This window comes from Labrus bergylta, chromosome 12, assembly GCF_963930695.1.
Source record: "Labrus bergylta chromosome 12, fLabBer1.1, whole genome shotgun sequence".
NCBI lineage: Eukaryota > Metazoa > Chordata > Actinopteri > Labriformes > Labridae > Labrus > Labrus bergylta.
In genome coordinates, this window is record NC_089206.1 from 1360122 (window position 1) to 1371689 (window position 11568).

General features: G+C 39.7%; 1 protein-coding gene and 1 long non-coding RNA gene across 2 annotated transcripts; one reads left to right on the forward strand and one right to left on the reverse strand.

The window, feature by feature from the left end:
* Positions 1-2182: 2182 nt before the first annotated feature.
* LOC109975748 (galactose-specific lectin nattectin) lies at positions 2183-6553 on the reverse strand. Its single transcript, XM_020626007.2, has 7 exons — positions 6481-6553; positions 6246-6308; positions 5940-5961; positions 5029-5123; positions 3873-4007; positions 3354-3465; positions 2183-2441 (listed from the first exon to the last, which is right to left on the reverse strand). The coding sequence occupies exons 2-7, from the start codon at positions 6306-6308 to the stop codon at positions 2374-2376; spliced, it is 495 nt and encodes a 164-aa protein (XP_020481663.2). The 5' UTR covers positions 6481-6553; the 3' UTR covers positions 2183-2373.
* A 2660-nt stretch (positions 6554-9213) lies between these two features.
* LOC136181032 (uncharacterized) lies at positions 9214-10878 on the forward strand. Its single transcript, XR_010667511.1, has 3 exons — positions 9214-9691; positions 10201-10269; positions 10732-10878. It is a non-coding gene; the product is annotated as an uncharacterized lncRNA (long non-coding RNA).
* The last annotated feature ends 690 nt before the right edge of the window (positions 10879-11568 follow it).

The following is an 11568-nucleotide window of genomic DNA, read 5'->3' on the forward strand; positions in this document are numbered from 1 at the left end:
TTTACAGCCACTGAGGTCCATCAAGCAATATTGCAGCTTGCTAAAAATAAGGCAACTGGCTCAGATCAAATCACTGCAGAGCACCTCAAGTTTGCTACCCCAAAGGTTGCTATTCTTCTTGCTAGAGTACTGTTTTGATCTGCAGAACAAAAGGGGACAAGGACCTAAACTTTCCTAATTTATACCTGTCAGGACAGGTGCTGAGTGTGAGCACTAAAATAAAATATTTAGGTCACTTTATTACGGATCAAATGTCCGATGATGACGACATGTACAGACAATGTTGAATGTTATATGCCCAGGCCGATATGTTGGCAAGAAAATTCTCAATGTGTACAGTCAATGTTAAGAAAACTCTATTCAGAGCATATTGTACTCCTCTGTATACTGCCCCCTTGTGGGCCATGTTTAAAAAGCCAAGCTTACATGACTCCCTGAGAATACTGTTTAAAAAACCTCCATGGACTAGTGCGAGTGAGTTATTTTGTAATGCAGGAGTAAACACTTTTCAGGCTCTTATGAGAAACTTAATGTACAAATGTATCTGCCGATTGAAGGATTCTCAGAATTCCATCATTATGCTGTTGACTAATCCCAGTCATAGTTCTGTGTGATACCAGTCATCCTTGTGGCGACACTGGTACAGTTGTCTTTTATAATATTGATGATGTTTTGTCTGTCTGTATATGTTTTTACCCTGTGTTTTTATTTTGCTTGTTTTTTATGTCTTCTAATGGACTCCTGAGTCTGGCAATAAAGATGATGATGATGATGATGATGAGTACAGTTCCTGCACAGGCACAAGCACTCGGGCACACAACAATGACAGCCTGGATTATGGAGAAATCCCTGAGTTGTATGGCTGTAACAGACTAAAATTACTCAAAATAAGCCACAAAGTTAGTGAAGAATCTGTCATGTTCTCGGTGTTCTCCGATGTATGGACACGTTTTTTAAATTATTTTTCTCTTCGAGTCCGCCTGTATTGTAAACTAAGGACGCTTCATGATTACGTAGAGCTATGCATGTGTTGTACTACGACCATATAAGGGCACCATGCTCAGGGTTTCACCCTTTGTTACATCATAAAGGGCAGCAAACCCTCCCCCAGGTGGGTGACACTTCCACAGCTAGGTATCTGTCTGCCTTCTCACCGTAAATGATCGTCCATGGAGCGAGAAAGCCTAAACCACCCAAGCCCTTCCAGAGAGGGGGCGTGGTCAGACACAGCTAACTTGCATTTTAAGCTACAGACACAGAAAAAGCTTGTTCACACTGGGGCTCAAATAGAGGAGTTTATAGGCATGCCCAAATACAGGATTTATAACAAGAAACTTCACAGACATGTTTTGAGGAGCTCTGAGACTTATTTAAACTGGTTGAAAAGGAGGATAATTTGTGACCTTTAACAAAGGCCTACTTGTGCCACTAAAGTCTCTAAAAGTATAATAGGAAGTAGAGCCTTCAATTATCAGTACAATCTTATGGAATCACCTACCAGTCAGGGTACGGGAGCAGACACCTTCTCAAGTTTTAATAGTAGGCTTAAAACTTTCACTATTTGATGAAGGCTGGCTCAGGCTTCAACCAGCTCCTAGTTATGTTGCTATAGGCTCGGACTGCCAGGGAGCATGGCACACCAAGCTGTCTCTCCCCCTCTGTTATAGTAATGCATGTAACTTGACAGACCATGTTTTCCCAAAGGTTTTTAGGTCCTTCTGGATCATTGCTTAGATGGCCTGCTGCAGTGGACTACTAGACTCCAACAACTATTAATACAAGTCTTCATTTTATTATCATAGAACTATACATTTTAATGTTGAGCTGCTCAACTCCAAATGCTACAATAACATTATCAGACCCCCACCCCCCATATTATTATGGTATCTTCTTCTGCTATTAGAACTTGGCTTCAAGTGTTACAATTATCATCATCACTCAATTACCATGACTCTGCCGATCCTGCAAATACCATAAATAAATTAAGTTCGGCAAAGGGCAGAGGTTGGATTCAGAGCTACGATTGCTGCGAAAAGGATTATAGCCTCCGTATATGGGACGTGCAAAATAACCTGCTAGGCTATCGGGCTCCCCAAATGTGTTGTGATAACTTTTCAAATTTAGTTCATACTGGGTTTACAAGGGACCCAATAGTGAGTATTTAATCAAAAAGACAAACAAGTTTCCATGGAAACACAGAGACATTTTAATTAGCTTTCCAAGAAACGTCTTACAAAGAGTTTGAGGTTATTAATGGAAGAAAAGTTTAATATGATTTGTCGAAATATTTTCCAGGAGTGATGTCATCGAGGCTTGACATCCTGATGGAAGACATCAGAGGGGTTTGACATCATCATGAAAGCAGATGGATTGTTATGGCGTCATGGCACAAACAAAAGATTTCTTCTTGTTACACTTTGAATCGTTGACAAAATCTTTTCCTGTAGACACAAGTTGAAACAAACAAAAAAATCACATCAGAGCCTGTTCATCAAGTCCGCTCTTATTTTCAATAGTTATCATGAGAAAACAAACTGCTTGAAACAAAGTAAGGTTGCCTTAAACTCAATAATAAAATGTCATTTTTCTGACCTGAATACCAAAGTAGGTTTTCTATAGAGTTCAAAAGATGCAACAGAGAAGGCACTAATATATTTTTTTACACCATCTAACTAATCATTCTTGACCTGCAAATAAAGCAGGACATGCAAACATTATTACATCATCCTTTTTTCTTTCAGTGATGGATTACGGTGATGTGGTCTATAGACATGCCTCTACCACTACGCTAAAGCCCTTGAATGCTGTTTATCATTCTGCACTTAGATTTATTACCTCTGATAGGTATAAGACTCACCACTGCATTTTGCTTGATAAAGCTGGTTGGCCCGCTCTTACTGAAAGACGCAATAACCGCTGGCATCTATTCATCTATAAAGTAGTTACCGGAAAGCTACCATCATATATCACCACCTTATTGCATCTGAACCCTGGTCCATTTTTAACTTGCACATGTGAGCCTGGTTCTCCAGGTTCTTCATACCAGGACTGACCTTGGGAAAACTGCTTTTAGCGTTAGTGCAGCAAACTATAGGAATCTTTTACAACTTTACCTGAAATTGAGGCACTTTTATCCCCTTTGGACACTTCAGAAATAGACTTTTTAACCGCCAATGCCTGTAACTGTTTGATTTGATTTTAATTCTAGACTAATTATAGTATTAATTTCAAGCTTTTTTAAAATAAATCATTTTATTAAATATATTGCTCTTACTAACATACTAAAATAAAAAGTAAAAAATAAAAATGGTTTGGCTTGATACAGCTAGCAGTTGCAGATATTTAATTTGTACCTCTCAAGTTCATCTCCATACATCCTTCTCCTCCACCATAGTTGTTAGGCTCTCCCTTTCCCCAGCCATTGAACTCAAACTGAGAACCATCACTCCACAGCCACACGTTGTTCTGAAAGAGGTTTTAACAGGTTAGAATATGAAATGACAATTGGATAATGTAGTGACTTTTTGTATGAATTCGGACCCAGGCGAGGGCCAGATGAAACCTACGTCCGATCCCAATAAAGCCACAACATAATGAAGTTCTAAATCTAGCAGTTTTCTTCATGTTCTAATTGTAGTCCTTAAAGTTTGCAAAGTATTCTTCAGAGACAGGACCTGGAGACCAACTTTCTTTACACCCCACCCTGAGGGTTCCTTCCTGTGTGCTCTGTTCAGTGCATTTTTACCCTGAGGCGCAGTTTCAGTTTATTAAGATACATTTTACTGAGATACATATGATTATGCATGACTACTTAACATAACTGTTGATTAAAAGAGAATATATTAGATATATATATTAGATAAAACACTTACCTTTGGAGAATCATAGCCTCCAAGCCAGACTTCTTTGTGGGTGTGGGTCGCTTTGTGAATCAGGTCTCTGAGGAAGGTGTACTCGCCTGACGTTTGGACTGAAGCCAGGTTTCCGTCAATGAGAGTACAGTGACGCTGTCAAAGGCGAAAAGGTGCAAAGACTGTGAAGAGTTCCTTTAAAATCACTACGTTTACTCCCATGAATGTACCAACTTCAAAGTCAGAATTCTCACTAGAGATATTCAGCCCCAGGCAAAAGAATCCAATGTTATTGATATGTTTCTTTAATTAATAGGTAGACTTATTGAATAAAGCTATTATAAGTTAGCTATTTCAAATTTCTACATTTTAAATGTACTCCATTCTCTACCTTATTAAGTGTTAATTCAAAAACTACTTAAATCTGATCAGGTTGCATACTTCTTTAGTTCTCCTGCTGCTCTCTGGTTTTGGTTTCACTTTTTTAGAAGCCTTCATGTCATCATTTTTATACAGTCTATGGTCTACACACTCGCTTTTTTTGTAGCGTCTAACATAACTTTGACTGGTTGCTACATGAACAAACTATTTTTGCAATTGATTGAATTTTAGGTGCAATTCAACTAAAGGCAGGGTTGGTAATTTTTGAAAGCTAGCATGATTTTGAAAGTAGCACTCCCTCTGTGCTCCATCACCCACCCCCTCCCCTCTGTGCTCCCTCAAGACACAAACCTCTCACTTACATGCATGAACGCCGTCACTCCAGAAGCGGACCTCAGCTCATCCTTTGCATTTTGTCGAAACTACGTCGTCTCATTCAGCGGTAAGTAAACACTAGACTTTATCATACAGACTGACTATTTCACTAATCACAACTGCAAACTCACAGCATAAACTCTGTCATCGCTGACTCGTTCTGAGTGTGGGCTAGTGCACGCATGGGGTAGAGAATGGAGACAGGGAGGCGTGTGATTGGTTCATCAGATTGGTACCTCGTGGCAGACATTGGTCAGAGAACATGAGTTATTAATGTCTGTCAGGACCTAAAGACAATTTACACCAACATCTTAAAAAGTGGATCTGGAGGAAATTACCAACCCTGACTTTAAATATTCATAAAATGAAGGTTTCTCTGATTGCATGATTCATATTGGTGCAACATTTTGCACTGTACTACCTCTGCATCTGACCACTCCTTTTCATTGAGCTGGAACAGGAAACAGCGGGTGTCAAATTTAGTCCAACCAGATGGGCAGGATCCATCACAATCACCTACAAAACAATTGTAGATTAAAACAACAGTAATAAAGCAGGGCCACACATAAAAGTCATTTCCATTATTTAATTATCTGATAATGAACAAATTTTCCTGGAGGTGAACAAAGCTCTCTACTCCAGTAATCAATTCATCAGACAGAGTGAAAAAGAGTGAAACGCTCCTCATGTTGATTAGAAGCACTTAAAGGTGATACTGAGGAGTTGAACAGATGCTAATCCTCCTCTCTCTGTTTCAGAGCCAAACTCAAAAAAAACGAATGGATAACAAAACACACAACTGTGTTTATTTTGTTATGCAGAAAATTAATTACATGACCTTGTGCAACTATCAGTTTATATATCGCGTTAGTTAAACAATATTGATATATGAGTTTTGGTCCATATTTAATGTTTTTTTTATTTTTATACTTTATTAATCCCTGAGGGAAATTCTGGTTTACACTGTTATTGAGAGACATGCTCGTCACATTTACACACATGCACAAACAGGACCTGTGAACATGCATTAGTGGAGAGATGTCAGAGTGGGGCTGCTACACAGGGAGTGGGTTGGGGTTCAGTGCCTTGCTCAAGGGCACCTCAGCAGTGCTCAGAATGTGCCCTGGCACCTCTCCAGCTGCCAGAACAACTTCTGTATTTGTGGTCCGCGCCGGGACTTGAACTGCCGACCCTCCAGTTCCCAACCCAAGTCCCAACAAACTGAGCTACTGCTGCCCCCATCTTGTCCAGCCGTAGTGCCTGTCAGCCCGAGAGTCCAGATAAAGATGAGCAAAGGATCCAAATACACCGAACTTAATGAGGAATAGTTACCTTCTTTATCTTCACGTTTCCCCTGTGGAATAAACAAAGTGTAAGAAATCCACGGTGATATGATGAGTGAGACTACAATGACGGAATTTATTACAAAAACTATTTTCATTTCCTATATTATTGTTAGCTCATTCGCTTGCTGTATATTGTAACAAATCACGGCTAACTCCTTTAATTGTTAAAAGTTGCTTTATGAATGAAGTTACCACCTGGTAACTAAAAAACATATTCTAGCTCCACCTCTGCGGGATACTGTACTATTTAAAACTGCTTAAAGTAGGCTACCACTTTTCAAACATTACTCACATTCGCTAAGATCATCAGTCCGCTGGCCAAACAGAGAACAAAGACACGGAGAGCAGGAGCCATCTATGCAAAGATGAAGAGTATAAGAGAATTAAAGTCGCCACTTAGCATTAGCACATTAGCAGTCGTGTTTCTATTTTTCTCATTGTCAAATAATAATGACGAAACACCTAAAGAGAAGATGAATACAGTCTTCTGTGAAGCTGGCTCGGGGTTATAAGATTATAAACCTTACCTTGATGTGGTGGTGTGAGGACAGAGTAGCAGATATACCAGGATGTCTCAGAAGAGGAGACACAGTCTTTAAATACCTTTTGTCTAAGCTTTGTTTTTTTTTATCCAAGGGACCACACGATACAGTGTAGGATTTTGTACATACACAACCAAAGCCTTCAGTCAATATTTAACCATTCCTTAATACAACATAAAAACAACAGTTGTTTTTATCCCTTGGTTTTAGCATGTGATGGGGCAAATACCAGGGTGGTAACTTATCATACACTTATTCCTCACTTCAAAGTCTAATGATAACAATTCGTTAGAAAATTGAATCGAACCAACCAGTCAGAAACAGTAGGAACAAACATCACTGTTGTCAATCATTGGCTGATCAGCAGATAATGTTGCATGAATGGATGACAGTAACCAGTTTTTATGTTGTGTCATACCTATTTAATGCTGGCATCTAGTACACCTAACTACTGATTCAGAGAAGAGGTTTATTGGGCAGGGGAAGTCACCTGTTGGGTAAACTCTCATCTGTTTTAGTGGCATTCATTTGTAAAGGGACCATGTACAATGTTACCATTTAATGCATTGTAGCAAAAGTTAGCTTAGAGCTAGTTTACATCGGCAGTAAAACTTGTGGGACTCTTACTCTGAAAGAAGTCATGAAAAAGACACCAGTTTTGGCAATTGGCCAAATACATCCGTTCACACACTGATGGTAGTGGTCACTATGTAGTAACTAATCCCACTGATACACCGCCACCATACACCGGGTTAAGTGTCTTGCCCAAGGAGGCGACGACTCTACCAACTGAGCCACATCCCCCGGAGGTTTCTGATGTCTAACTGTTTTTAAAGTTTTTAATAAATGGCTTTGTTCTCAGATAGGGCTTCACACAAGCAGAATTCTTCTGAAAATCTCCTGATATTTCTCGGAGGAGCTGTATGCGAACGCTAACAGCCGAATTTTCACTCGGACTTCACCCAGAGTTTCTCCTGCCAGACTTTCAGTATTTTTTCACAGCAAGTCCGAGTGAGCTGATGTGAGAACACAGCAGGATATTCTCCGGAGAATTCACCTCCAACCAATAGGAGGGGGAGTGACGTTTTCTATACTGTTACACGGTGCAGAGACTGTATACATGCGACCACTACGATCTCTGTGCACGTAGTAAAACGGTTGCATTATGTTTTCTGTTCTCCAGTTTGTTGTTCTCCACTCATTTGTTGATATTGTCATTCTGTTAGAGTACAAGTGGCATAGATATAAAGGGAAATATTCTCATTATAGCGTTGTGTAGCGGGCTCTGATGCTTCATCCGCCACTTCCACTTTGTATTGTTATGTCAAGTCTTACCTCTATCTCTGACAGGGATAGTCTCCTGCTGTGAGGAACATATGTGAACAGCCAGGTCAGGAGAATATGCGGAGCAGTCCTCCCGATATTATCTAGATATTTTCCAGAGTGCATATGTGAAAACGGCTTTAGAAACACACAAACAAAAAAGATAACCCAGAATGACTCAAATTCCCACCAGGCATTACTAATTTACTGCTTCCACCTACATAGGACAGTGTTTTGAAAAGCCTCTACAAATAAAAATGCATTTTCTAAGGAACCTGCTGCTCATGTTGACAGAATCTGCCCTGTTATGATAACATCTGATGTCGTTGTGCAGAACTTGGCATGCATTTATGTGCATCAAGTGGGTGTGCATAGCTTTTTAAAGAAATCTAAAGTATAAACACATGCCAAATGTCCCGGTTATCATCTCCAGCAGACAGTCAGCAAACATTCACTTTCCTCCTTGTCAAACACAAACTGTTCCAACAGTAACTATACAGACTTAATCCACACTAGGGATGCATGAAATTATTTTTATTCAGTCGGTGCTGATAACTGATAATTTCCTGCTCCTGATGGCCGATATGATTACAGATATACCTTAACATTATTGCATGTTTAAAAGATATAAAGTCAAATATGTAACGTAATATCCAGTGCATAAGATGCAATTTTGATATTTTTCCATTAAAAAAAACTTGGCTGCGTCTTAAATACCGGTGCGACCAATACACCACTATAAAATGCTGACAAATGCACCGTAATTACGACAAGTGCAGCCGCCACCATCACACGATGCACCCAACCTGATGAGATTGAAGATTCAGCCCTAGTCTTTGTGTATTGCAAGCTGTTTGTAAACATGGCAATGCGGAGCAGGCTGGCAGCACCACTGTTGGTGGTGTGAGGTCACTATGGTGCATTTAAAGAAAAGGTGGTCGCTATGGAAATCGTCACAGTTTAAACCTTTTCTATTTCTAAGAGACTTCCAAAACAGACAGCGTCTTAATTACTAGTTTTCCAGGTTTTACGGTATATAGGCCTACACCAATCAGACTTTTAATTGAACAGTTTACAGCAACAGACTACAGCAGGTTGTAGCGTTAGCAGGCCATTGCGTAGCCACGTGTTTCAAACGCTGCTTCTCCGTTCAAAGTAACCATGCACAATGCAATTATAAACTCGTTATGACTCATTACTGTGTGAAAGTCTGCGAAAATTATGCAAAAATCTATTTTAAACCACTGAAATGTCTTCCTATTTGTACATTTCTACATGGCACTACTTTAACGCCGCCTTCTTTTCACTGAGACTTAACACCAAACACCGTGCATTTGAAATAGTTGTAGTGTAAGTAGTAGAGCCTGAATCTCTACTCTAGCTCCATCCAAGGAGGCATGTAACAGCAAACTTCTCTCTTTGTTTACCTACAGAGAGCCTGTATCAGACGCTGCTCAAGGGGCTCGTTTGTATTCCGTACAAGATTTTAGATGACGATCGTGTATGGATAAAAAAAGGACACAGTCAGTAAATAAAGTTAGGCAGCCCACCCAGGTCGAATCTGTGTCCAAAATGATTCACACAGCTGTTCTTTACTGAGAGAGAGGAGTTCATATATTTCTTCTTTTTTGGCCATCTGACTTAACCAACAAGACGAACAGGTAAAAAATACAAATACCAAAACCCAATGATGTACTGAAGTTTCAACTCCTTTCCTCTTACTCACCTGGGGGGGAAGCCCCGTGTCGTCTCCCTTGAGGACGACATGTTTCACATTCCTGAACCTGAAGTAGATGAGGGGTACATCTGATCCAGTTGTTCCTGAAATCTGAACACTCCTGCTCTGCCACTGAGTATCGTCACTACAGCAAAGGTAATGTTCCATGTAATGTCTTCTCAGTCTATTCTTAATCTACCTGTATTTATGTTCATTTAAGGGCAATTCAGACGCACATGATTTTGGGAATTTCTTTTCTTTTCTGTCAAACTTTTAACACATTAAATGTAAAATGTATGTATACCCAGACTGGGGGGCTGGAGCTACCTCAGATTTTTCCAAATCTGACAGGGTTTTTCTCATATCTAAGTATTTAAAACTATTCTTTTGATATAATATGTAGTTATAAAAAAATATATTTCAAATATGGAAGATATCAGAAAAAAAAGCTGCGATAGGATAGGAGTCATCGGAGGATCCCTCGGACTTTCAGACTGATCCAGAAATAATGCCTTTGGATTACAAACGTTTCAAAATGCAGAAAATGGCCCAATTCTTCTCAGTTTTTTCTGAGAAGGACCCCTTGACTTGCATGATGCCCCTGTGTACACCTGCTCTTATTTTCTAACATGCACACATTTATTATGAGTCCCGTCTTTCCACAGATGATGGCATCAAGTTTTCACGTGGTTTTCTTCCTGAGTTTGATCAGCGGACTGCTCGTTTCAGAGACTGTAAGTTTAACTCTACAAGACTCTCTTCTTCCTTTCTTTTTTTTCTAGTAGGTAAAACAGAATTTAAATTTCCATTTCATTGAGTAGGACATTAGGTGGCTGGGAGTATCTCTAGTAAAATACTGAGAAAATATTAAACTAACACAGAGGCTGAGTCATCAGTTTGTTGGGTAACCCATGAAGTGTACACACAAGAAATTAGACCTTGAATAAGTTTCAACTCAGACATTTTTGTTAATAAAGATTAAGAAAGGTTTTGATTCAATATTTTTTTGTCATTTTGGAGAATTGACTATGAAACGCATTTGTAGCATTTTTTTCATCACATTCTTGACGTCCATATGTTTGCAATTAAGACTCCTTTTGTCTATATGTTTTTGTCTCCTCCTGGAACTTATTTCTTAGTTCCTCCTGTCCTATATTAAGTGAGTCTTTGATTCTCTTCTTTTTCTTCCACATTAGCATGCCTGCATCAAGACTGGTGGTTACCTGGTCCCCATCCACAGCCCTGACAGATACAGATTCCTCAACAAGCTGACTGAAAGAGTGTCCGGCCAAACACGCTTACATACTAATTACATCATCATATTGGTGGTCATGATGCAGTAAAGGTGATGAACACTCACAGGATGAACAGTTAGAAACACAATGACCAGGGCGCTGGTAGTGCACGAGCAACATACAGACATAGTCCTCCAAGCGGGCAGCCTGGGTTTGATTCCGACATGTGGCTCTCTCTCCAATTTCTTACTCTATATATATTGGTCCAAATAACAGCATTCAAGTTGGTGGAGGTCAAGTTTTTTTATCCAGCCGTTAGTTACCATGGCTACCAGCCGTTAGTTACCATGGCTACCAGCCGTTTGTGCATCCATGTAGCTGGCCGTCAACTGCTCGATAAAGTCAGCCGTTGCAGGTGTTATGGTTTAACAAGTGACCGTGTCAACTGGTGACAATCGGCCAAATGCGCACGTGATTCTCACGGTTCGCCTTTGTTTATTTTTTTTGTGACAGTGTCACAATCAATACACGTCAAATATGTATATAATGACAAGGAGGCAAAATCTGTTGTAACTCCGACAACCACAAACACATTGGGCTGAAAGTCGCAATTTAACACGGTCACTAATTAAACCGAAACACCGGTCGAAACTTTTAGCTGGCTTTGTAAAGAAAACTCCAGCCAAGGCTCTAATCTGCTGCTAGCATATCACTGCTCAATCAAAACAACCGTATTCCTGAGGATAACATTTTATTTAAGCTTCTAATTTTCACATTCATATAGTTTTGTTAAACTTT

What these genes read in the sequence shown, in the direction of transcription:
- LOC109975748 (XM_020626007.2), bottom strand. Translation starts at nt 6,308, where the DNA reads ATGGCTCCTGCTCTCCGTGTCTTTGTTCTCTGTTTGGCCAGCGGACTG. An exon ending in GACTGATGATCTTAGCGAAT is followed by an intron (nt 5,962 to 6,245) that starts GTGAGTAATGTT and finishes TTTATTCCACAG; the next exon opens with GGGAAACGTGAAGATAAAGA. An exon ending in GAGGCTATGATTCTCCAAAG is followed by an intron (nt 3,466 to 3,872) that starts GTAAGTGTTTTA and finishes AACCTCTTTCAG; the next exon opens with AACAACGTGTGGCTGTGGAG.